The sequence below is a fragment of the Tarenaya hassleriana genome, unplaced genomic scaffold, assembly GCF_000463585.1.
Source record: "Tarenaya hassleriana unplaced genomic scaffold, ASM46358v1 Cleome32, whole genome shotgun sequence".
Lineage (NCBI taxonomy): Eukaryota > Viridiplantae > Streptophyta > Magnoliopsida > Brassicales > Cleomaceae > Tarenaya > Tarenaya hassleriana.
Genome location: NW_010966372.1, coordinates 1,147,125 through 1,171,147, shown reverse-complemented (window position 1 = coordinate 1,171,147; position 24,023 = coordinate 1,147,125). Strand labels below are relative to the sequence as shown.

The window sequence follows — 24,023 nt, the reverse complement described above, 5'->3', positions numbered from 1 at the left end:
TCGTTTCTCTCCGGACAATAACACAAACCGATGAGAGATCGAAGAACTAAGACGCGAATAGCCAAAGGACGGTCACACATTACATGACCGGTGGTGAAATCAGACACCTGAAGATACCAAGTTTTCAGGGCATTGTGAGCAAACATGGCTAAGCCAGTCACTTTGCGAGTTCCAAAGTAAGAAGGAAAAAAAACAGAAACACCAATGTACTCAACCGTAATAAGGAGGGTGGTTCTGCACCTGTTGAGGCGCCCGTGCAGAACCAGAAGGGGATGAGGCCGTAGCATATGCAGGAACAGCTGATGTTGCATAAACAGGCAAAGATGTTGGGTCCATTTGGCTGGGATAAATACCGGGCATTGATGTATATGCAGTCCCGGCTCCCGAGTTCAGCGGTTGGACCAGCGGCTCTTGCCAAGTTGTCTGGGCAGCTGCTGAGAGAGCCGGGACTTTCTGGGTTACGAGCAGACTCAGATCGGGGAGTGTGTAGTCTCTGCTTTTGTCGCTAAAAGCCTAAAAACACGGGACAGAAAGGAAAAAGAAAGATTGGGGTTAGGGTTAAACCACAAGATGATTAAGATTTCCGGGCCAGGAATAAGGGGGAGACTGTCTGGAAGCGTCAAGAAAGCATACGTTCATAATGAATGATCATCACATCATATCGAGCAGCGTCCCATTATTTCGGTCTCTTTTTTAGGGTAAAACTCAAAAAGCACAAATCTATGTACCTTTACATTGAGATCAGTATGACGAGAGTATGATAGACGAAGCTTACAATAGCCACCATCATATATGCAGTGTCCCTCCAGAGCCTCTTTAGCAACTGCTGCCGTGGGTATATCTACAGAAAAGAAATTTGATAAAACATACGAGAAAACTTCTTTTTCAACCCTGAACATAATTACAAGCCCAGTATCTAATCACAAACAAAGACACTCATCATTGGTCAGAATCATCAATGAGATGCACAAGCAGACATGTCTAGACTCTTGAAAAAAAAAACTCTATCATGCCCTAAGATGGGATTTTGTACCAGCTTTTGTATACAGCCGATTCTTAAATCCCTATAATCAAGTGCAACCCATCAAGGGAAGTACCAGGATATTGAATTAATGCCTGTGTAGCACCATTCTTCTCAAATATAGCAATCTTCTGGACGGATCCGTATGCAGAGAACACCTACAAGAGGAAACGCGAAATATTATTTTAAGGGCAAACCCGTCTTAACGTTTCAGCAAGCTTAGAGTGCATACAATTAATTCCTCACCGTGTGAAGAACATCCACAGTGACAGCATACTGCATATTCTCAATCAAAGCGAGAAGGACGTTACTCTGAAATTCTACCTTCTTTCCATCAGGACCAACTGCAGTCTGAAAGGCAATGATTTCAAAGGCTCAGATTTACCATATACCCAGTGAACATTAAGCTAGCAAAAAAATGGAAAAAAGGTAAAGTGTGAAAAAATTACCTGCATAGCCCCATCCATTGCAGTAGGATTCACCGGAAGGTATGGATTTGTGTAATCTCTGGTGTACATTGAAGTAACAAAAATATCAATCCGCCACTGTAAAACAAATTTTGCAGACAACACTACTACTAGTAAATGCAGAAGCACACATGGCATAAGCCAACATTACCTGCTACGGTGGGACTGAAATTTGATGTTTAGATCAGTATGAGCTGAGTAAGATATACGCAAATGACAAGAACCAAAGTGTTCCGGAAGTAAGTACCTGAATTCAAAGAACCCAACAGCATATAAAAGAGTATCGGTAGAGATATATCAGAGGAGATCAAATGATCCGAAGGAATGCAGAATGAATTGAAGCATGCCTGGGGATGCTTCTCCCATCCAATGCGTTCCGTGCTGCTGATGCAGTCTCCGGATCACTAAACTGAATTAATGCCTGGCAAGTCGTAGAGGCATATTATGAGCTCAGAATCATTGTTTGGGAAGACAAGATCTTCCAGATAGATCCAAAAGGCTCACCTGGAAACCGGCAGCTTTTTCGAATGTCGCAATTTTGTGCACAAAACCAAAAGCAGAAAACACCTGAAACAAACTAAGATTCGATATGATTCATATGGCACGAGGAAGAACAGAAGGAGGCAATCCAGTCGGAAGCTCAAATGTCATTGATTCTGGACAAAGAGAAGCCCAAATAGGCAAGATATAAGTGCAGAGTGACACCTGTCCATTTACGGGCATGATAGACCATAGAAAGGAGAACGACGAACATGCTACTATTTCCAAACTGTCTCCAAAAAGATACTAAATAAGAGGCATCACCATCTGTGATTTAAGCATTCCATTAAGACCGATAATATAACTGGAAACCAATGTCTTAAAACAAAGTAACACCAAAGATCAACATCGTAACAAGTTTAGTGTCACAGATCGGTTCGATTATGGATCTTTTAGGAGCAATATGATGATGAGTTATTGTTGTTTCCATATGATGTACACATCTTCTGACTCAACCATGCACAAATTGTGCAGCACAATCATCACTTTCGTTCTTCGATAAATATCAGCAGCCCAACAGTATCAGCAAATAAAGAACTTTAGGACACTCAGTGAAAAGAATGGCTCTTACCAAGTGAATTACATCAATGCTCACATCACCAGCTTCCACTCCCTCAATGGTAACCAAGAGTACATTTCCAGGGGCATCCCCAGGACTCTTGTTGTTTACTATTTCATGCCTGTTTGAATACTGAATATAGACGATTTTCCCTCGAATTTGTGCAGGCTCTGACGAGGAAGCATAGTAAGAAACCATAGATATAGCTTGATTCAAATCTGCCTGCGAATTCCAATTCATATCTTGTCAAAGAGACAACTTCAGTCCAACAAATACGAGAAGAAGAGAGAAAACGAGGGAAAGAAGAACAAAAAGACAGAATTGCCAACACAATGTCCCGTGATAGCCCACCAGAAACTGAAAGTTTTGTTCTTTCATGTCTAATCAAACCTCAGGAACAAGGAATCGAAAAATAATCAGAACCCAGATAATCAAACAGAAAAAGAAATCTCACAAATTCGACAAAGGCCTGGTTTCGATTGGCGCCGACATTGCACTTGGTGTTCACGATTTTGCCGAAGGGGTCGCAGAGCTGGATGAGTTCCTCTTCCGTGCACTCCCATGGCAGATTCCGCAGGTGAAGCACCTTCGACGGCGTCTGCGTGTATCGGAACTGTGGTTGGCTCGACGTCGACATCTACAGCAAGAGCTTCGCCAACTTCTTTGGATTCGAGTCCGAGTTTAGGTATTTGATCACAAAGCAAAGCAGTGGAGGGATGAGATGACCACGAAGCTGCGTAGATTCTTGCGATGGAGATCGGGGGCCTAAAATAAAATATCAGGGGAAAAAATATTTGATAATGAACCCAGAATTTATATGGTTTTCTGTGTACTTACCTCAATTTCCAAAATTAAAACTCTAGTCCTCCTAAGAAAACTAACTAACTTCCCTCTTTTGAGATATCTTTGCAAATTGCAGATAATATAATTAGTAATGTAAGTACAATAATCGTAAATAAATACAATAATCAATATGAGCTAATTTCCTAATTAGGAAATATCTTTTTTTGTGCACTCCAATTATGAGTTGTCTATTAAATGAATTTGGTCATATAAATAAATTGGAACCTCCAAGAGTATGGATAAGGATAATTACTGAAAAGGAAATCATTTTGCTATTTGAATTTCGAGAAAGCTTCCTTCCCTGTGGGGTCTACAAAGAATACGTAATAATAGAGGGGAAAGAATGTTAATAAACTAAGACGTTTGAGGCTTATTAGTAAAAATGTAAAAGTTGTGCAATCATATACTGAAACGAACGACGAGAATTGCGAAGTTTGGTGGCGAACCCTAAGAACCTTTGAACCCACAGATCCGAAGATACGATTTCGTCAAGAGAAAGAAGATTCACCCTTTTCTCCAATTCAAGATTTTGGTGGATCGTAAGCGAAGTTTCTACTCGTTTATTCACAGAATTTCTTGTTTCCATTTGATTCTTCTTGTATGAGTTTCGGTTCCGACAGCTCTATTTGTCAGATTTTTCCTACTTTGTTCGTTTGGTTAATTTGAGTTGTGAATTCTGTCGTTTTCTCGGATCTGATGCTTTTGTTTTTTGTCTGGAAGTTGATTGATTATGTTCCTTGATACTTTTGCCGATTTATGTGCGTGCCCTTTGCAAACCATGCTTTGGTTTCTTGACATTTTTGGTGCAATAGTAGAGGTAATGGTGGTTGTTTACATTAACGCATGCTAAAGCATATACTTTGGTGCATAATTTTGCTTCTATGTAGGGGATGGTTGCTATCAGATTGGTGTTCTGATTTTTCTTCTTCTTCTTCTTCTTCTGTAATGTGTTTGCTAGGAAAGACTCCCCCCATTTCACAATGACTGGTGATCAGAGGAATAGCCATGGAAAGAGGTCCCGTGGTCAGTCTGATTATGACGAGAACAGTGGAAGCAAAAGGAGAAACCGTGGTGATGACAGAGACCCTTTTGTAATTGATCGTGATGATACTGTATACCGTTACCTATGCCCAATGAAAAAGATCGGAAGTGTCATTGGTAGGGGAGGTGAGATCGTCAAGCAGCTGAGAATTGACACCAAATCAAAAATAAGAATTGGGGAGTCAGTTCCAGGATGTGAAGAACGTGTAATCACGATCTACAGCTCTAGTGATGAGACCAATGTCTTCGAAGATGGTGACAATTATATTTCTCCTGCTCAAGATGCATTGTTCAGGATCCATGATAGAGTTGTCGCGGAGGATTTACGTGGTGAAGAGAGCCCTGAAAGAGACCAGCAAGTTACTGCCAGACTGCTTGTGCCTTCAGACCAGATTGGATGTGTTCTTGGCAAAGGTGGACAAATAGTTCAGAATATTCGAAGTGAGACTGGTGCTCAAATTCGAATCATTAAGGACAGAAATATGCCTCCCTGTGCCTTGAGCTCAGATGAGCTCATTCAGGTATTTGTCCTGAATTTGCATTCAAGTGTTTTGCACTAACCAGTTTATGCTTTTGCTTTTGTGGAGTTTTTGCTGAAGCAAAGTTAATGACAGCCATTGTTTTCTTCTCCACATTATGATTTTTTTTTAATGGTTTTTAGATATCTGGAGAAGTGTTCATCGTTAGGAAGGCTCTTCATCAGATTGCTTCTCGTCTTCATGAAAACCCCTCACGGACGCAGCACTTGCTTTCTTCTGCAACTGCTGGTTTATATCCCTCTGGTTCACTCATTAGCCCAGCAGCTGGTGCTCAAATTGTGGGGATAGCATCACTGATGGGTTCCTATGGAGGATACAAAAGTGATGCTGGAGACTGGTCACGCCCAATATACCAAGCTCCGAGAAATGAGGCATCGGCAAAAGAATTCTCTCTTCGGCTAGTTTGCCCAGTTGAAAACATTGGAGGTGTTATTGGGAAAGGTGGTACTCTAATCAATCAGCTTCGGCAGGAAACAAAAGCAACCATTAAAGTCGATAGCTCTAAAAGTGAAGGAAATGATTGCCTAATAACTATATCAACCAGGGAGGTGGGATTTCTTTTTAGTTTCTGTTGTTTTAAGCAAGGAAAGTTTATCTGGCTATTATTTCCTTGATAGTTTCTCTACCTTGTGTTTGCTTCAGTACTTTGAGGATGCATATTCTCCGACTATAGAAGCTGCTATGCGGCTGCTACCAAAGTGCAGCGAAAAGGTTGAAAGAGATTCTGGACTCGTCTCATTCACCATGCGTCTGCTTGTGCCGAGTTCACGGATTGGTTGTCTGCTTGGTAAAGGAGGAGCTATCATAACTGAGATGAGAAGAATGACCAAAGCTAATATTCGCATTCTCGGGAAGGAGAACCTTCCGAAAGTGGCTTCTGAAGATGATGAAATGGTGCAGGTAAACTTGTCATAATCATATCCGACGGTCGGTGCGCTTTATCCTCTTACATTTATAGCACTTATTTTTAGTTAATAGGAGCTGTTTTTTTAATGTTCAGATTTCTGGAGAACTTGATGTTGCCAAGGAAGCTCTCATACAAATAACTTCAAGATTAAGAGCCAACATTTTTGACAGGGAAGGTGCTGTTTCTGCAGTTTTGCCTGTCTTGCCATATGTTCCTGTCGCACCAGATGCTTCTGATAGGTTAGACTATGATACTAGAGATAGCAAAAGGCTCGGACGTGGGAATCCTTATCCAGGTGGTTACGGCTCAAGTGATTTGCCTGCAGAAGGTTATTCATCTTATGGTGCCTCGGTATGTTTTGTCTCCCCTGGAAGTTATCAGATCTTTTTTTTTATTTCTTCTTTTTTTTTGTTCGACTTTTGAAGAGGAAGGAGGTGTTCTGTTCCCGGGCTGTTGTTGCAGGATGGTGGGCGGGGGATTTCTTAGAGGGTTATTCATAATCCTCTTAGTGCTTCTCCTGTGGAACTTTGTTCTTCTTCCAAGGAGTTCAATAACCTTCTGCTATGCATTTCCTTTTCAATGTTAATGATTCTCGAAATCATTTTTCACAGGTTGGTGGTAGTGGTAGTGCTTATGGAGTTTATGGAGGTTATACATCAGGACGCAGTGGCAATTCAGGGTGAGCACATAATACATTTCTCTCCTGTTCTTTCTTACTCTAAAAATGATTTTATGTGGCCATATATGAAGTACTATTGCATATTACTTTTGATGCTTCTTCTCCGATAACTTAATCTACGTACAATGCTTGGTCAGCAATCTATAATATCATGAGAATATATTTTTTTAGGTTATCCAGCCATTCATCTGTTTCTCGGCGCAGAAGCTATGATTACTAGGAGATATTCATAAGAAGGTAGATTATAATTTGGTTCGTGTTCTTTTCCTAACCGTTTAACTTAGCTATCTGCCACCAGTCTACAGTAGCAAATAGCAATATCATGACATAACCCAATCTGATGTGCCGGTGCCAGATTCTGATTCACTGTTTTTACCTTTGTGGCCTTTTCCCCATCCCACTAGAACAGTGAAATCCTGAAGCCTGAAGCCAACCTACTGCCTCCACCTGAAGCCTTTCACCAAACAGGATGACCAGATGAACCAGGAACTTGTCGCCTACCTTTGATGCTTCTTCCTAGGAGAACAGATCACTTGCCAGAGATAATACCCTTTCGAAAAACTTCCCAATTCCGTCTGTGAACCAAATAAACTGCCTGAGCTCTACTCTTCTACTCCAGTGAACCTTATCTATCTAGCTGCCTTGACTGTATTGCTGTTGTCTTTCAATTGCTGTCTTATTTCCGTTTTTCCTTTACGACAAAACCTAGCTTATTGTGATGATTCCCTTCTGTATGAATTTGAAAACTTTATTTAGCCACCCTCGGATATGGTTTCACAGACCGGGCCTTGTGTCTCGAGAATCTCGTTATTGTATATTCTCTTGAATTCCATCTTTGTGGCTTATAGTTATCAAGCTGAAGGGAGTGATTCCACACATATTATTACTCTGAAGCAGGAAGCTATACCATCAGGGTCCATGCACAAACATGTATCTGCAGGCAGAGGGATGCATGAGAGTTACATGTTTAACATCTTCAGGTAAATCATTACTTGTTCATTATCTGTTTCCATAGCTCGGATCATCTATGTGCCATGTTTGTTGGTTGCCTGTTCTCTGCATGCTTTCTGTACCAGAGCCTTAAGACAGGTTCAGGTTCGGAAGGGGATTCTCGCTGTCCGAAGAAAGAGGTAACGGAACTGGAATTCTATTTTTGCTGGAACCGGTTTTCGGTCTTTTACAGTTAAGTTTCATACATAACATAATTCATTTAGTGGATGACTCCCGTCTTGTTTTTGTTGCCAATACTGACCTGTTCCATGGCCGTATGCAGTCCGGTCTTTGTACACAGAATGAGATTATGAAAGTGAAGGAATACAGTGATGTCTTGTAACTTCACTATACTCTGGAATGAGTTTACTTGGTGGAGTAAACTTCTCCATTTCTAAGTTCCGGGGCTAATTACTAAATTTAAAGAAATGCATGTGTTTTCAGGCAATTTACCAACATACCCCAAACCCGCTCCCCATTTTTGCTTTAACGAGTATTGTTATGAAACAGAGAAATTATAAATGATTCGAATATTAGACCGTTAACCATGAGTCAGAAATCTATATTTTAGTAGAATGGAGAACAATATATTTCTTATTACTCTCCACCTTGAAAGAATACAAATGCGGAAATCCAAATGATTTATTTATAGAAATTTTGAAATACTGTTGATTTATACGGTTGATATGAATAGTAATAATCGTATATATGAATTTGTATATAAACAGTATATCGGTGTAAATAGTATTGACGAGTTTCATCATATTTATGACAAGTGTAATAATAATAAGTCTATAATATATATGAATTTGTATATAAACAATATATCGGTATGAATAGTATTGATGAGTTTCACCATATTTATAACAAGTGTAATAATAATAAGTCTATAATTATCTGAGATTTATATTTTTTTTATGCCATCGTATGGTAATTAGACTATTTTTTCGATATGGTAGTTTTCGAAAATATTTGTGTTCGTAGTTTGAGGTAATTGCATTGATTAACATATTAAAATCTTCATGAGATGGATTAACATTTAACTTGTACCATCAAGACCACACAAACAAGTTGGCTAGTTAAGGAAATGAAATAAAGTAAAATGGTATATTATTTTTTAGCTAATTGTCTAAAATAAAGTTAATTGGCCGGCTATATTTTATTATATAGTTGCTTTGGTCGACACGTACTTGGGAGAAGGGTAGTGTTGGATGTTCAAATGATCATTGCAAGTGAAGTGTGTTTGACGCGTGGAAGTACTTGGTTCACCTTCTCCAATCACTTGGGAACTTCTTTAAGTTTCCAATGTTTCGCAAAAACTTTGGGACAAGAAATGTGTGTTTGTTCGAATGACAGACCAAATCATGTGGGATGACATAATTAATCAATTCATCATATATAATAACTTATCATTAAATATAATTTCAACTGCTCCCCATGTTCACTCAACATTTCAAGTGTCCAAATTTGGAAACATTCGGTGGATTAGGAGAGAAGTATATACCCCATATATGCTATATAAATGCTTACATGTAAATATAAGGAGTCTTGTAGTATAATGAATATATCATAAAACCATGTTCATATGCGAAAAATTCTACCAATTATTATGTGGGTCCAAGGAAAAAAACCTTCTTTGAAATGGGAGAAATGGATATGCTACTTCAAGATTAAATTTATAAGATTTATAAATCACATTCATAATTAAATAAACAAAAATAGCTTTAGCAAGTACAAAATGATAAGCAGCTTATCATAACCACTCTCTATTGGACCATTTCTTGCATGGCGTTATGCCCCAACACATGCATATATATACACACACACGTTGCTCCTTCGCCTTCATCCAGCAGCAAACAAACTCTCAAAATCATCATACTTCTGTCCCAAGAAACCTCAAACCCTAACTTCCTTCCTAAGAAAACAAAAACTCTTTAAAGAGAGAGAATGAAGTCTGTCCAGACAGAGATTGTCGAGGGGAGCAAAGGTGCCCACCAAAGCAGTGCAATGAACAAACGGATAGCCATATTCGACTTCATCCTGCGGATTATAGCTTTCTTAAACACAATTGGTAGTGCCATTATCATGGGAACCACCAATGAAACCCTCCCTTTCTTCACCCAGTTCATTCGGTTTCGTGCTGAGTACAATGATCTTCCAACCTTGACGTATGTCTTTGATTCTTACAACTCTTTTGCTGGTTTTGTTAAAGCAGAAAGACCCTGATACGAGGTTTTACATAAAGAGTTACCCTTTCTTTTTTCCATAAAGAGTTGCCCTTTCTTTTGTTTCGAAACAGGTTCTTCGTGGTTGCAAACGCTGTTGTCAGTGGTTACCTTATCGTGTCTCTGGGTTTTTCATTCTTCCACATCGTCAAGAGCAAGGCCCAAAACAGTAGAATTCTACTTATCTTTCTTGATGCGGTGAGTCTCTGCAAATAAAAGAAATTCCTGAATTAATGAATGGAATCGAATTAGAGTGTCATTTAGATAAATGAAAGATTAGAGTCTTACAATTTGATCATGCTGTCTCAGGGAATGTTGGGTCTTCTGACTTCTGGAGCATCTGCAGCAGCAGCCATAGTGTACTTAGCACACAAAGGGAATAACAGGACAAACTGGTTTGCCATCTGCCAACAGTTCAACTCTTTCTGTGAGCGCATCTCTGGTTCTCTGATTGGATCCTTCATAGCTGTTGTCCTGTTCATACTTCTCATTCTCCTATCGGCCATTACCCTTTCCCGACGCCCCTGAAATTTATGGTCTTTTTCCAGCGATATGGTCCGTCTATCGGTTTGAATGTGTGGTTGGTGTGTAAAATATGGAATTTGGTTTTCATCTGTATCCTTTTGTATCTGTGTTCAGATTCTCTTGTCTCATCCCTTTCGTGGCTTTCTCTGGTCACCTCTGTAACGTGGTACTCCATCAAAGTTGTGTTTAATCATCTGTTCACAAGATATCTTGTCCTTTCTCCTTTTTGGTGTTCTAGACATTTACATCTTGTCCATGCCTGTTTTTGAGAACCATACATTATATATAGAGAATTGAAGACAGGAATGAAGGCAAGCATCTATGAGGTTAATTAACTAGACAACTGTATGTGCCTCTTATTGTGTGTGATAGAACTTCAAGAACTTACCTATATATGAGACAAAGACTCTGTGATCATCAAATGACTTTTGAGCAAACCTGCTCGAACTTAAACTGCAGCCTACAGAGAAGAAACTTCGCATCAATTTGAACCTAAACAATCTTAAAGGTGACTAAATAATCTTAAAGGCAGTGATTAGGCAACTAGCTCAAAAGACTGCTCGAAGGTAGTTAGCAAAAATACCAGTCTTACAGATGTAGCCTTCTGCAAGCAAGCTTTGTTTTTAACTCAAGAAATTTGATGTCTTGGTTTTGGTTCTGAGCTGAGTAAAGATTTCAGCATCGCTTTGTCATTGTCCCCCTCAATTAGGCTGCAAGCAGCCAGTTTCTTCACTCCTGTATCATCGAACATCTTCCTCACTTTCTCCATTCTGTCCCACTCACCACTACAAGCGTATATATTGGAAAGTAGCACATAATCACCACTCTCATCGCTCCTCATCCTGAGCAAATTCTCATTGGCTTGCTTCCCTAACTCTACATTCCCATGAATCCTACAAGCACCTAAAAGGGTTCTCCATATAGTGGCATTGGGCTCAATGTCCATTGATTCTGCAAACTCAAAGGCTTCGTTTAACAGTCCTGCTCGTCCCAACATGTCCACCATACATCCATAGTGCTTTATGTTTGGTTGAATGTTATACACATCCCTCATGAGACTAAAATATCGATGCCCTTCATCCACTCTACCTGCATGGCTGCATGCCACTAGAACTCCAATGAAAGTAACCTCATTGGGCCGGATTTTCGAGCTCTGCATTTCGTTGAACATGTCAATTGTTTCCACCGCATGACCGTGCAGAGCCAAACCAACTACCAAAGAGTTCCAAGTTGACAAGTCTCGATCTTTCATTCCCCTGAAGACTTCCATTGCTCTCTCTATGCTTCCACACTTAGCATACATGTCAATAAGTGCATTCCAGATGGGAGTTCTCGCATCTCCAAAACCTGAAACAGAAGCCATCTCTAAAATGGAGGAGTGAAGATTCTTCCCATTTTCCAAGTCTCCCAAGTCTGCACAAGCAGATAACAGATTTAGTAATGTCACTTCATCTGGGTGCTCACCCACATCCCTCATCTCCTTGAACATATTCAGGGCTTCCTTGGGAGACCCACAACGGACATATCCTGAGATCATCACATTCCATGTCACAACATCTTTCTTTGGGACATTATCAAAGAGCTCCCTTGCTTTATCCATCTCCCCGCATTTCTCATAACAAGTAATCATCACATTCCAAGACACCAGATCTTTGATTGGCATTTCATCAAAAAGCCTCCTTGCTTCCACCAACTTCCCTCTCTCAGCATACCCAGCGGTCAAAGCAGACCAGGCAGCAATGTGAGCTTTCGCAGAATCATCAAAGAGCCCGTTTGCAATATCCAACTCGCCACATTTGGCGTGAAAGTTAATCAAAGTATTCCTCACATAAGCATTTGATATAAACCCATATCTCACCACCTTTCCATGAATCCCAAATCCAGTAGTACTCCACTGAAGCCTCGTACAGGCTTTTAGAATAAATGTGAACGTGTACCTATCGGGAATTACGCCACGTTCCTCCATCTGGGTATACAGGGAAACCGAATGAACCGCATTGTCCGATTTCAAGCTCTGAGAACAGCCACGTATCACAGTGTTCCACATGAATATATCTGGTTCCGGAATTTGGTCGAACAATTGGAGGGCGTACTTGAGAGCGCCGGGAATTGCTACGGAAGCAGAGAAAATGAGATCTCTTACCGTCGAAATATTGGACAAGAAGCCATTCACGACCATAGACGCGTGAATTTGCTTCAGAGATCGGAGGTTTGTACACTTTTGCCATAGATTTGAACGGGGGCGATTGGCGCTTCGATCGATTGTTCGCTTCCTTATCATGCTTGCTTACCTCTCGTCTTGGTTTAATCGTCGGCGTATGTATATTCGGTTCAGTTAAGTAAACCGGTTATCGGTTCGGTGATTGATATTCGTGCTGCTTATGGTATAACATATACATGTATATATATAATTTGGGTAAAGGTATAATTCCTTTTTGCCTCCGAAAATATTTTGGTGTTCACGTTACTTATATACTTCAATCTTAATTTATTATAAAAATTAATATAATTTGTGACAGTAATTGAAGTTACAGGCAATAAAAAAAATTGTTTAACACTAATTTTAGATAATCATTTTTTAAATAATTTTAAAATCCAGAATAAACTGATAAAGGAAGGAAAAGTGATTTGTTTTACAAAAAAAAAGTGGATTTGTTGTGTTATTTTTTGTTTCTAAAAAATGAAAATATTATTTTCTTGACTCTCCATTGCATCTCTAACTGGGTGGGCCTCTCTAGTGAAATCACTTCAAAGCCCAAACGTATGGGCATATGATGAGCCCAAACGTTTCCAATACAGTGAGCCCATCTCCGACGAGGAGGAGCTCAGTCATTTGCCACCGTTTCGAATCTGAGATTTGTTGAAGCTTCGATCGATTCTGGTTCTAGGGTTTTTCTCTGTCGGCGAGTCGAGCGATACCAACCATTGATGGCTCCTCTTCCGGGACTTTACTCCGGCACCAGCACTCTTGCTCTGGTAAACCATCTCTCCCCGATTTCGGGATCTGTATCCTTGATTTCTTCGATTTTTTTCTCGAATCGCTTTTGGCTTCGAACAGGTGGCTCGTACTTCGGCTTTCGGGTTGGGTCTCATCTACGGGAATGTGAAGCTCAAGGTTTTGAAGGTAATGTTCGCCCGCATTTAATTATCGTGAATCTGTAACAGTTCTCCGTCAATTTCCGAGTTTCGGATCCTTGTTTTGTTAGAATCTGAGGTGTTGCATCTCCATTTGATGTTGGAAAATGTAGTTTTCTCATCTGCATTCTAGAGTTCGTGCCGGTATTTGGTCTGATGGCTTCATGATATTGTTCGTAGTTTGATTGAGAGAGACTGCAATAGACACTTTTAGCCTCTTACTGATGCGTCATCCATGACTGTTTTTTCCAAATTACCGAGAGACCAATTCACCGTAGCATGATCCATATTGTTAAAGCTGAAACCTTCTTGCTCGATGGGATTGGGCATGAATCATGTGGAGGAAATGTGAAATATCGAACCATTATGATGATTTCTTAGGTTATTGATCACTGAATGATACCGAACCATTTGTGTTTATGCTGAATATTCTGGGCATATTTGTCTACTCTCTTGGCGTTGGATATTTCCATTTACAAATTTTGTCGGGTGTTATTGTCTATGTTACGCCAATACACATAGAAATCTTTCTGTATGCAGATTAAGACGAAGTCACAGAAGAAAGCCGAAGCCAAGGCTCATCATTAAACCGCCCTTCTTCCGTTGGAATAAATCTCTACGTGCAGATGTTGATTCTTCTGAAGCTCTTCTGGTGAAATTTCTTGATTCTCTTTTGCCCATGGTTTAGGCACGAGTCATAACCTCTATGTGGTGCAGTCCAATAACACCATATGCATGATGATTGACGAAACATAGGCATCTGTAATTTTAACCCAGATGCATGATGAATCTTAGGATCATATTGCTCCCATGTTTATGATATGTTGATGTCATTCTGCTTCGTAGGAGGGTTTGTGTGAAAGTGGGTGATGCTCAAGCTTATCATTTTTTTTTTGCAAATAGCCTCACGATTAATTACATTTTTGGGGGCTATCATTGTTTTTGGGTAATAGACTGATACACGCTCCGGTTAGTAAAATAGAGTGTATAGGAATAAGATCGAAGAGGAGAGGGAGGGTAGATCTAGACTCACTTAGGAACAAGTCGTCAGCCACCCACGATTTGAAGTTGTAAATCTCGGAAGATTTAATTGAAAATCGAAATGAGTGGAACAAAGAATTCATGTGGTCAATTCCAAATAAATTTGGGATCAAGGATGCTGCATCAATCACCATTCAGGATTTGGGTCTACATAGGTTTTAACCGCTATTCTTCAGTTGTTGTCATATATACAGGGTTTGCACTGTTTATTTCATATCGAAGCTCGATTCCAACAGCAATGATATCATTCATACATATTGTGAAAATGCGTATTCAATAATGGCAATCACTGTCCCTGTCAGTCACCAGCAAGTAGCAGGAATTGTGATATTTTTTGTGGTGGTGAAGCTGTCGTTCGTTTCCCCTTATTGGCTCGATCCACTGCTTTAAAGTGGGCTTAGGTTTGAGTGGTGATTGGTCCACACTTGTCGCCATAGAGTTGCGTGGCCCCATTTTATTTAAATGTGGCGTATTCTTTGGATATTCCATTACTTATATGCAAGGCTAGTGACACGAGTGTTATTGAAGAAAGGTTTCAATCGCTATTAGCATTAAAAATATATTTTTTATAACGTATTAATCAAACGAATTGGACCCACCACATAAGGCGGTTTCGTAGCATTCTAACAAAGGAAGAAAATAATGGTCCTAGTGGACAAGTTGGAAACGCATGGAGCAGGAAAATCCAAAACTCGGTGGTAATTGGTGATCGCTTCATCATCGACCCACAAAAGCAATATTTCTATTAGGTGGGTCTTCGGTTTTTCAAAATCGAATCGAACCAATTTGAAAAATATGATTTTTTTTTATGCGAACCGTTTTAAATTCTCAAATGGTATTTTTTTAGAAAACCGAATTTTTCAAAACCGAACCGAATCAAAACTTTTAAAATTTTGAAAAACTAAAATTTTTAAAATAAAATCTATCTTTTTTCAATAAAAACCGAAATCGAATCGAATCTAGTATAAAACTGTTTGGTTGTAAAAGCAAAAAAAATAAACCGATACATTTCCGTCCCGATATCGAATTGATTTCCGAAACTTTCATCCCTAATTTCTACCCTCGAGGTAAAAAATTACGCCAGATGAAATTATTTTCATGTGTAAATACGAAAAAAAATTATATAAAAATAAGTTAATACAGAACTGTAGCAGAGAAATTAAATAAATTAACCCGAGGTTGATCCATCGAACCAAATAAAAACGACAAGCAGTCTGCTTTTTTTTTTTTGTCTCTCTCTGTTTTTTTTTTCCGGTAGAGCTGTTTCGGCCTCTTTAAAGCCGCCCCTTTGGACCCTTCCCATTCCCGATACAGAAAACCAGAGCGAGAGGGAGAGAAGTGTCCGTACTTGAAAATGGCCGTCTCATCGTTCCAGTGCTCTACGATCTTCTCCTCCGTCGCTCCCTCCGGCTTCCAATGCCGTTCCGATCCGGATCTCTCTGGAGCTCCCCTCGGGGGCTCCTCTCGCCGCCGTGTCAACCTCTCTGCGACCGCCTCCTCCTTCACCGGCGCCGGCGGAATCTTTTCCGTGATCTTGAGGTTCCCGCCCAATTTCGTCCGCCAACTGAGCACCAAGGCTCGACGCAACTGCAGCAATATCGGTGTGGCTCAGATCGTCGCGGCTAAGTGGTCCAACAACCCTGCCTCTGGTTTGCCCTCTGCGGCGCCTGCGCCTGCGACTGCTCCCGTAGCCGCTGCGTCCGCCGCCGCCTCCGCTCCCGCCGTGACTCCCGTTGAAACGGAGGATGTGGTGGCCGAGGGAATTAGGGATGTAGGTAGTGTACAGCTGGAGAGTTTGCCCGATTTGAAACCTCCGTTTTTGAGCTCCGATGGGAGCCTTACTGTTCATGCAGGTACGCGTACTGGGTGCATTTTTCTTCCCTTTTTCTCTGTTGTCGTTTCCTGCTGCGTCTGAGCAATAAGTCTTTTCGAATTGCTTGATTCATATATGCGTCCAATTTGTTCATTTGCTTCTTAAATTTGATCTTTTGTTATGGATCATCTGAGATATTTGTCGTTGATGTTTGTGCATTTTTTGAGATAGTGGGTGTATGTCTTACACAGGTGAAAGATTAGGTCGTGGAATAGTCACGGATGCTATCACTACCCCCGTTGTCAACACATCTGCCTACTTCTTCAAGAAAACTGCTGAGCTTATTGACTTCAAGGTACAGGGACTATACCATTTCCTCTATATTTTGCCTGAATTACGAGTTTTAATGCTGCTCTGAGCTAAATGGATGGAATAACCCGCTGATTGGTTACGGTTATTGTAATTGCTCATTTGATCTTCAGTTAGGTAGACTCCATGAAAGATTGGAGGAATAGTGGTCTTTCTTACAGGGCTGCTGACTTGTGTCTGTTATTGCCTTAAAATTCTGATTCTTGTAGGAGAAACGCCATGTAAGCTTTGAGTATGGTCGTTATGGAAACCCAACGACTGTGGTACTAGAAGAGAAGATAAGGTTTGTGTTGATGTCTTATGCTCTTTCATCTGCGTTTACCACGAGGATTGTTTTACTGTTCTTGATGCTATACATATATATCTTCATGTTTTGCAGTGCACTGGAGGGGGCTGAATCAACCTTGATTCTGGCATCTGGGATGTGTGCGAGTACTGTCATGTTGTTGGCTTTGGTTCCTGCTGGTGGACACGTTGTGACGACAACAGATTGTTACAGGAAGACAAGGATATTCATGGAGACTTTTCTTCCTAAGTTGGGGATCACGGTATCAGTCGTTTCCTTAATCCCCAAGTTTCTCTGTATATTGAACATGTAGAGTAGAACCAACAGGGACCCTTTTCAAGGGAATAGACAACTAATCCTTGAGGGTCTAGTGCTGTTAACTTGGCTTTAGCTTCTGTCTGGAAAATGGAGTTCTTTAACCTCGTGTTGATGTGCATAGGTCACTGTTATTGATCCTGCTGACATCGTGGGGCTTGAAGCTGCAGTGAATGAGCACAAGGTCAGTTAATTCTTATGTTCTCTGTACACATTCATTGGTCAGTAAAAGTGGAAACAGTATACACATATATATATTCACTATCCATTGAATTGGCATTGTAAATTTCTGCAGGTTTCTCTGTTCTTCACCGAGTCCCCAACCAATCCCTTCCTTAGATGCGTTGACATCAAGTTAGTTTCGGAAATATGCCGCAGAAAAGGAACTCTGGTCTGCATTGACGGTACTTTTGCTACAGCTCTCAATCAGAAGGCCCTTGCCCTTGGTGCTGATCTTGTCGTGCACTCTGCTACAAAATATATCGGAGGCCACAATGATGTGAGTACATCAGGCAGAATTATGAGTATAAGAGCCTCGGCTGTTGTGGAGATAGTAAAAGTTACATTTCCTTGTTATCGTCAGGTTCTTGCTGGATGCATCAGTGGTTCGTTGAAGTTGGTTTCAGAAGTTCGCAATTTGCATCATGTGTTGGGGGGAACACTTAATCCGGTGAAAAAGCCCGATCCCCTTACATGTTCATCTTTCTGTCTTTCATCGTGTATTTCATAAAATAGGCTATTATAACACTGTGGGCCCCTTGTTAACAACAGAATGCTGCATACCTAATCATCCGAGGCATGAAGACTATGCATCTTCGTGTACAGCAACAGAATTCTACTGCTTTGAGGATGGCCGAAATTTTAGAGGCACATCCCAAGGTATATATCACCTCTCTCAGCACATCAATAGATTCAGCTGTAACTTAAAAAAAAAAATAAATTACAAGAGATGGCAATTGGCACAGAGATATTGAGACACCTTATCTCGATGTGCAAGAGTTTTTCGTAGTTGGGGCTGAAACAGCAGATACATGTGCACTGTGCAGGTGAGTCGTGTGTATTATCCGGGTCTGCCTAGTCATCCCGAGCATGATATCGCCAAGAAACAAATGACTGGTTTTGGCGGTGTGGTTAGTTTTGAGGTAAAGTATCATCCTATGGAACTTGCTTCAATCCTCTAGACAAGTAATTTGGAACTCATTTCTTCTCCTGTCCATGTCCATGTAAGGTCGATGGAGACATTGAGAAAACGATCAAGTTTGTGGATGCTCTGAAGATACCGTACATAGCACCGTCATTCGGTGGCTGCGAGAGCATTGTGGACCAACCCGCCATAATGTCCTACTGGTAAATATGATCCCCCCTTGTTTGTTATGTGACTTCTCGTTAAGGAAGGTGAATATATATATATATATAATGGGGTGATGGGAACTGGATAGGGATCTGACGCAAGAGGAGAGGCTCAAGTACGGAATAAAGGACAACTTGGTTCGCTTCAGTTTCGGAGTTGAAGACTTTGAGGACGTCAAGGCCGACGTTATTCACGCTCTCGATTCCATCTGAACTGAAACGAGGTGATGTCTCACTGTCACCTTCACTATCTGCCAGTTTGGTTCCAACCCCAGTCGTGTCTGAAAACGCTGAGATATGTTCCTGTGGCATTTCTGCTCTGGAAGTTTGTCATTTTTCTGATCAATCATGGACTTTATGATCAATAATGTGATTTCTGTCTCTTTTTTCCAAAACGTAATAGCACTCATATGTATACATACATATATATATATATATATATATATATATATATATACACACACACGCACACTAGAGCGCAATCAATAATTAGAGCGTGTTTCAGAGATTCTCCGTTAGGTTTTATTAGTACATTGATTAAGCTAATTAGGGTTTAGTGATTCTTTCTGATTCGGAAGATAATATATAAAATAAAAGTGGATCTAGTTCTCTTTTGAATCTGTACATCGTCAATAAAAGAATCTTTACCCCACAGGGCGAGGAATCTTAAATCTCGTTTTTTTCTATTAATGCATGTGATAGATACGTTGTTTTTAATAGGTTTCTGCATGGAATTGGCCATTGCGAGCCCTCTAAGGCTAATCTAAGGGTGGACGGCCGGTTCTTCAAGAGCCACGTTAGGTGAATTTAATGAGTAACACAAAAAAAAATCATTTGGGAGCTGCATACACCTCTACTCGTGTGTGTATATATGTAATATATAAATGATAATAAAATCAAAGACAAGTTGGGGAAATTAATTATAGATAAAATCAAATAGAATCAGCGACGTCCATCATCCCCGTTTGTCTATAATCCATTCTATTTATTCCTCTCTTTATTTATAGTTTTGTGATACATGATTACATTATCGGACCAAATAATCTCATAGATTTTAAAATCAAACCTATCAAGAACATTTTGATTGGAAGGTAGATGCTTTGTAAAAAAAAGGATCTGAAAGATTTTCAAGAACATTTTGTCAAAAAATAAAATAATTATTTTATCAAAAAAAAAAAAAAAAAAATAATTCAAGAACAATGAAATATATATAAATCGAAGGAAAAGGATAGAAAAAGGAGACGTCTATGCTCAGTACTTAAGCGGAGCCATCCACGTCCATTTCGTTAGATTCTCTCTCTCTCCTCTTTCCTTCAGATTCTCTGCTTTCTCTCTCTACAAATACTGCAATCCCTCGCTTAACCCCAACCATCCATCTCCGTCGTCGTCGATCTCAGATCCGTCTAATTTCTCCGTTATCTCCATGAAATTCGGCAAGGAGTTCCGTACGCACCTCGAGGAAACTCTACCGGAGTGGCGCGACAAGTTCCTCTGCTACAAACCCTTGAAAAAGCTTCTCAAGCACTACCCGCACTCCTCCGCCGGAGATGTTGATTTCCCGCCTCCCGATGCGAGCCAGTTGCGTCCTGTGTTCGCCGACACCACCAACACCTCCCCCTCCGCCGCCTCGGATGCGGCGATTCCCGGTGGCCGGCCGCCGGAAGATCTGCATGATTCGTTTGTGAGGATACTGAACAACGAGCTCGAGAAGTTTAATGATTTCTACGTCGATAAAGAGGAGGATTTTGTCATTCGCTTGCAGGTTCGTCATTCGCTTTCAACTTTTGGTAGTTGTACGTGTTGAATTTAAGCTTTGGAACGAGTAGCCTTTGCACTCCAAGAAGGGATTTTGTATGGTTAAGATTAAATTTCTTGGCGAATTCTATTCATGTTCCTGAAGAAGTATACCACCTGATGCTTCATAGTTTAGAACATTGTGTAGAATTCGATCCAAAATCCATCAGGTCAATTTAGATTTATGTTGAAGATGAGTAGTTCTTGATTGTGAGAAAAGAAATGCTAATGGGGAATTGAATCTGCAGTCCCTGCCTGCAAAGGATTGGCTTTTTTGGGTTGGCTCCTCAACTGCACTTGAGCTGGAGTGATGCTTTGTAGATCCATTACTCTGTCGGTGTATGAATTTTTCCTGCGATTATCTTGACAGTACAAGGCAGTTTCTTGCCCTCCGCGTTGGAGCTTGCCTTGTGTGCATCAAATTGGATGAATTGTCGTAATTGAGTGATTGAGTATTAAGAACATATAGCTAACTAAACTGTGTTATGATATGGTTGGAATTCTGTGTAAAAATCTTTGGAGGATACGCTTTTTTGTTAGGCATTGATCATAGTTTCTGGCTTTGTTCCAGTTGGAGAAGTTTGTAAATCTCTATTTGTTAATCTACTTTTTCCATTCAGGAGCTGAAGGAAAGAATTGAACGAGTCAAGGAGAAGAGCGGAAGGGACGGAGATTTTACATCGGAAAGCGAGTTTAGTGAAGAAATGATGGACATTCGTAAGGGTCTCGTTACCATTCATGGCGAGATGGTTCTTCTCAAAAACTACAGCTCCCTTAACTTTGCAGGCACATAAAAACACACCCTTTTGTTTACTAAATGAAATACATTTAGGGTTCATGTGATGAAATTTACAACTTTTTAATTGGTAAAATTCGGGTTTACAGGAGTTGTCAAGATTTTGAAGAAGTACGATAAGAGAACCGGAGGATTACTGCGTTTGCCCTTCACACAGCTTGCTCTCCGTCAGCCCTTCTTTACAACAGAACCCCTTACAAGGTTAGTTCGTGAATGTGAGTCGAATCTCGAGCTTCTCTTCCCTACCGAAGCAGAGGTTGTAGAATCTAACACCACAGAGCCGTGCCTGCCACACATTAACACACCCGAGACTTCCTCTACTCTCGGTGAGGAAAATCTCGATATCTACCGGAGTACACTCGCTGCCATGAGAGCTATTCGTAGTTTACAGAAAGCCAGCTCCACTTACAACCCTTTGTCCTTCTCTTCCCTCCTTAAGAACGAGGACGATGAGACAGTAACTGCTGAAAATTCCCCCGACTCTTCAGCTAATTTGCAGAGCAACGATGAGACAGGAAAGGAAGATTCCAAGCCTTCTCACTAACAGAAAAGGAAGATACTGAGTTTTTTCTTTTTGGCAGTTTTGTGTATTACCTCCTCTTCCTTTTTGTAGACTGATAGTGAATTGATTGATGTGCAGTTCTTTGTTCACCAGTAATCGGAACAAGAACACCAGCCTCCTTTGAAGTGATGGAATCTATTTCTATCTCTCATGATGATTTCTCGGTTGTATATTTTCGAAACAAGCTTCATTGCAGAATGACAATCCCGACATATCCTCAGATTCTTGAACACATGAAGAGGTGTGCCCGATTTTGTCTCCAGGAGCCCGAAACAGACTGCCAGCTTCTCACTGTGGCAGAACAAAGCTTGTTCCTTCTCTTCCACTTCACCCTCACTGAGAAACACCAGAGCAGAAGCATCAGGGACATAACCGGCTGATCGCAGCCGTTCAATCACCTCGTCCAACTTCAGGTAGATCTCTTTCGTTCTCGGGTGTGATTTATCCCCTGAACTAAACCTATGGACTGAGCCACGTACATGAATGGAACTTATACCAGGTACTTTTCTGATACCCCGATTTCTCATATTCCTTCTCAAAGCATTTGCAGCTTCCCTCCTTCCTTCTGCAGCATATGTATTCGACAGAAGAATATGGTATTCTGTGTTGCCCGGGTTCATCTGGACAAGCTCTCTGTTAATTCGTTCAGCTAACTCTAGATTCCCATGGAAGCAGCACGAGCCCAGGAGAGAGCCGAGAACAACCTCGTTTGGAGGCACCGGCATTTTCCTAATCAAAATCTCGGCTTCTTCAACATGACCAGCTCGGCCAAGAAGATCAACCATACAAGCATAATGGTCTACCTTAGGTTCCACACCATACAACCGGAGACTGTTGAAATATCTCCATCCTTCTTCTACGATGCCCGAGTGGCTGCAAGCGCTTAGGACGGCGGTAAAGGATAAATCGTCGGGCTTGACCTCTCTCACCATCTCCGGGAACATTTTTATTACCATTTTACCCCTACCATGCATGGCTAAACCGGTAAGCATGGCATTCCATGTGACCACATTCTTCTGGCGCATACCCTTGAACACTTTCATTGCAGTATCGATGCTTCCGCATTTGGCATACATATCAACCAATGCTGTTCCCACCATAACAGCACCTGCGGTCTCGTCCTCCTCCTCCATCGCCATCACATTCTTCAGCATATACACATGAACCCACCTTCCAATAACCTGATTGCCCGATTGTGCACAGGCTGATAGAATCGAGCAAAGGGTGACGAAATTCAAATCGTGCCCATGATTCAACACCATTTCCGTCAGCAGCTCCAAGGCTTTACCCGTAAATCCAGCTCCTACATACCCAGCGACCATAATCGTCCAGGCCACTTCGTTTCTCTCAGGCATCTCGTCGAACAGTTCCCTTCCTCTATCTAACCCTTCCCATTTCACCACCGTCTCCAAAGCCACCGTCCATGTAACAACGCCCTTCTCCTCGATCCCATCGAAGATGCGTTTGACATCACCCACTGACCCACATTTCCCATACATGTCCATCACAGCATTACAGACCTTTAGATGGCATAAAAGTCCCGTCTTTACGGCAAACCCATGTCCCTGAACACCGAATCCCAGATCCTCCAACTTGGCACACGTGCCGAACAAACAAACGGCCGCAACCTCATCGATTCCCACGCCTTTTCTTCTCATTTCGACGAACAGCTTCATCGCCTTCACCGGGAAGCGGTGCCGCGCAAAAGAGGATAACAGAGTAGTCCAATCCACTGCGTCTTTCTCCGGCAGAGGAATTTCGTCGAACAGCTTGTGCGCAGAAGCCAAGTCTCCGCACGCTGCGTAAAACTGGAAGAGGACATTGCTTAGGTACGATTTCGGGGCTCTCGAGAAACCCGTGGTGGTCAAAACGGCGTGGAGTTCCTTGCCGGTTGAGAGAGACGATCGGCGTGCGCATTCCCGGAGGAGGAGACGAAATTCTCTGTGGGATAAGCATTTCATATGACTGACGACTATCAAAGGTTTGTCCTTCCCTTTCTTTTGTTACCCTTCAGTACAGTACATCTCCAACACAAAATGACAGAGAGAGCTAATGGATACACTCTGTAGAATCAGACATTCCAGGGGAAACAATCGGCTGAGAAATTTTCACCAATCAGTGTGGGCTTTGATGGGCCAAATCTTGGATTGTGTGTTAATAACGAGACACGCGCTACTATAGCGCGTATGCTGAACGCGGCCGAAATGCCTGGCCTGTAAAAGTATT

General features: G+C 41.2%; 8 protein-coding genes across 17 annotated transcripts; 5 read left to right on the top strand and 3 right to left on the bottom strand.

The window, feature by feature from the left end:
* Positions 1 to 37: 37 nt before the first annotated feature.
* LOC104821024 (polypyrimidine tract-binding protein homolog 1) lies at positions 38 to 3,332 on the bottom strand. 4 transcript variants are annotated; one of them, XM_010551744.1, is made up of 10 exons: positions 3,042 to 3,332; positions 2,600 to 2,809; positions 1,993 to 2,055; positions 1,836 to 1,909; positions 1,640 to 1,735; positions 1,471 to 1,528; positions 1,268 to 1,372; positions 1,098 to 1,179; positions 729 to 841; positions 38 to 513 (listed from the first exon to the last, which is right to left on the bottom strand). In XM_010551744.1, exons 1-10 carry the CDS (start codon positions 3,222 to 3,224, stop codon positions 211 to 213), a joined length of 1,287 nt encoding a protein of 428 aa, XP_010550046.1. In that variant the 5' UTR covers positions 3,225 to 3,332; the 3' UTR covers positions 38 to 210. The 4 variants fall into 4 exon arrangements, with proteins under 4 accessions (XP_010550046.1, XP_010550047.1, XP_019058933.1 ...); XM_010551745.2 differs by lacking the exon at positions 3,042 to 3,332 and adding an exon at positions 2,194 to 2,295 and having other exon boundaries at positions 2,600 to 2,692; XM_019203388.1 differs by lacking the exon at positions 3,042 to 3,332 and adding an exon at positions 2,194 to 2,257 and having other exon boundaries at positions 2,600 to 2,677.
* A 481-nt stretch (positions 3,333 to 3,813) lies between these two features.
* On the top strand, positions 3,814 to 7,985 carry LOC104821023 (KH domain-containing protein HEN4). Of its 5 annotated transcripts, none has more exons than XM_010551743.1 (8): positions 3,815 to 3,969; positions 4,389 to 4,992; positions 5,133 to 5,558; positions 5,653 to 5,910; positions 6,011 to 6,268; positions 6,529 to 6,596; positions 6,768 to 6,833; positions 7,494 to 7,578. In XM_010551743.1, the coding sequence occupies exons 2-7, from the start codon at positions 4,411 to 4,413 to the stop codon at positions 6,814 to 6,816; spliced, it is 1,641 nt and encodes a 546-aa protein (XP_010550045.1). In that variant the 5' UTR covers positions 3,815 to 3,969; positions 4,389 to 4,410; the 3' UTR covers positions 6,817 to 6,833; positions 7,494 to 7,578. The 5 variants fall into 5 exon arrangements, with proteins under 5 accessions (XP_010550040.1, XP_010550045.1, XP_010550042.1 ...); XM_010551740.1 differs by having other exon boundaries at positions 7,445 to 7,532; XM_010551741.1 differs by lacking the exon at positions 7,494 to 7,578 and adding an exon at positions 7,006 to 7,378.
* Positions 7,986 to 9,286: 1,301 nt separating this feature from the next.
* On the top strand, positions 9,287 to 10,356 carry LOC104821022 (casparian strip membrane protein 5-like). The gene is made up of 3 exons (XM_010551736.1): positions 9,287 to 9,754; positions 9,886 to 10,009; positions 10,121 to 10,356. The coding sequence occupies exons 1-3, from the start codon at positions 9,534 to 9,536 to the stop codon at positions 10,337 to 10,339; spliced, it is 564 nt and encodes a 187-aa protein (XP_010550038.1). The 5' UTR covers positions 9,287 to 9,533; the 3' UTR covers positions 10,340 to 10,356.
* A 149-nt stretch (positions 10,357 to 10,505) lies between these two features.
* LOC104821021 (pentatricopeptide repeat-containing protein At5g15300) lies at positions 10,506 to 12,633 on the bottom strand. Of its 2 annotated transcripts, none has more exons than XM_010551734.1 (3): positions 10,920 to 12,633; positions 10,725 to 10,796; positions 10,506 to 10,595 (listed from the first exon to the last, which is right to left on the bottom strand). In XM_010551734.1, the coding sequence occupies exon 1, from the start codon at positions 12,615 to 12,617 to the stop codon at positions 10,965 to 10,967; it is 1,653 nt and encodes a 550-aa protein (XP_010550036.1). In that variant the 5' UTR covers positions 12,618 to 12,633; the 3' UTR covers positions 10,506 to 10,595; positions 10,725 to 10,796; positions 10,920 to 10,964. The 2 variants fall into 2 exon arrangements, with proteins under 2 accessions (XP_010550036.1, XP_010550037.1); XM_010551735.1 differs by having other exon boundaries at positions 10,929 to 12,633.
* A 535-nt stretch (positions 12,634 to 13,168) lies between these two features.
* On the top strand, positions 13,169 to 14,313 carry LOC104821019. Its single transcript, XM_010551733.2, has 3 exons — positions 13,169 to 13,312; positions 13,395 to 13,460; positions 14,012 to 14,313. Exons 1-3 carry the CDS (start codon positions 13,265 to 13,267, stop codon positions 14,057 to 14,059), a joined length of 162 nt encoding a protein of 53 aa, XP_010550035.1. The 5' UTR covers positions 13,169 to 13,264; the 3' UTR covers positions 14,060 to 14,313.
* Positions 14,314 to 15,808: 1,495 nt separating this feature from the next.
* Positions 15,809 to 19,605, top strand: LOC104821018 (cystathionine gamma-synthase 1, chloroplastic-like). 2 transcript variants are annotated; one of them, XM_010551732.2, is made up of 12 exons: positions 15,867 to 16,365; positions 16,577 to 16,680; positions 16,904 to 16,977; positions 17,074 to 17,242; positions 17,420 to 17,479; positions 17,591 to 17,794; positions 17,879 to 17,965; positions 18,067 to 18,174; positions 18,342 to 18,437; positions 18,524 to 18,642; positions 18,735 to 18,869; positions 19,366 to 19,605. In XM_010551732.2, exons 1-11 carry the CDS (start codon positions 15,867 to 15,869, stop codon positions 18,856 to 18,858), a joined length of 1,644 nt encoding a protein of 547 aa, XP_010550034.1. In that variant the 3' UTR covers positions 18,859 to 18,869; positions 19,366 to 19,605. The 2 variants fall into 2 exon arrangements, with proteins under 2 accessions (XP_010550033.1, XP_010550034.1); XM_010551731.2 differs by lacking the exon at positions 19,366 to 19,605 and having other exon boundaries at positions 15,809 to 16,365; positions 18,735 to 19,062.
* Positions 19,606 to 20,068: 463 nt separating this feature from the next.
* LOC104821016 (SPX domain-containing protein 4) lies at positions 20,069 to 21,922 on the top strand. Its single transcript, XM_010551729.2, has 3 exons — positions 20,069 to 20,407; positions 21,060 to 21,225; positions 21,325 to 21,922. Exons 1-3 carry the CDS (start codon positions 20,069 to 20,071, stop codon positions 21,777 to 21,779), a joined length of 960 nt encoding a protein of 319 aa, XP_010550031.1. The 3' UTR covers positions 21,780 to 21,922.
* Positions 21,862 to 23,956, bottom strand: LOC104821017 (pentatricopeptide repeat-containing protein At5g15340, mitochondrial). The gene has a single exon (XM_010551730.2). It carries the CDS (start codon positions 23,756 to 23,758, stop codon positions 21,884 to 21,886), a length of 1,875 nt encoding a protein of 624 aa, XP_010550032.1. The 5' UTR covers positions 23,759 to 23,956; the 3' UTR covers positions 21,862 to 21,883.
* Positions 23,957 to 24,023: the final 67 nt, after the last annotated feature.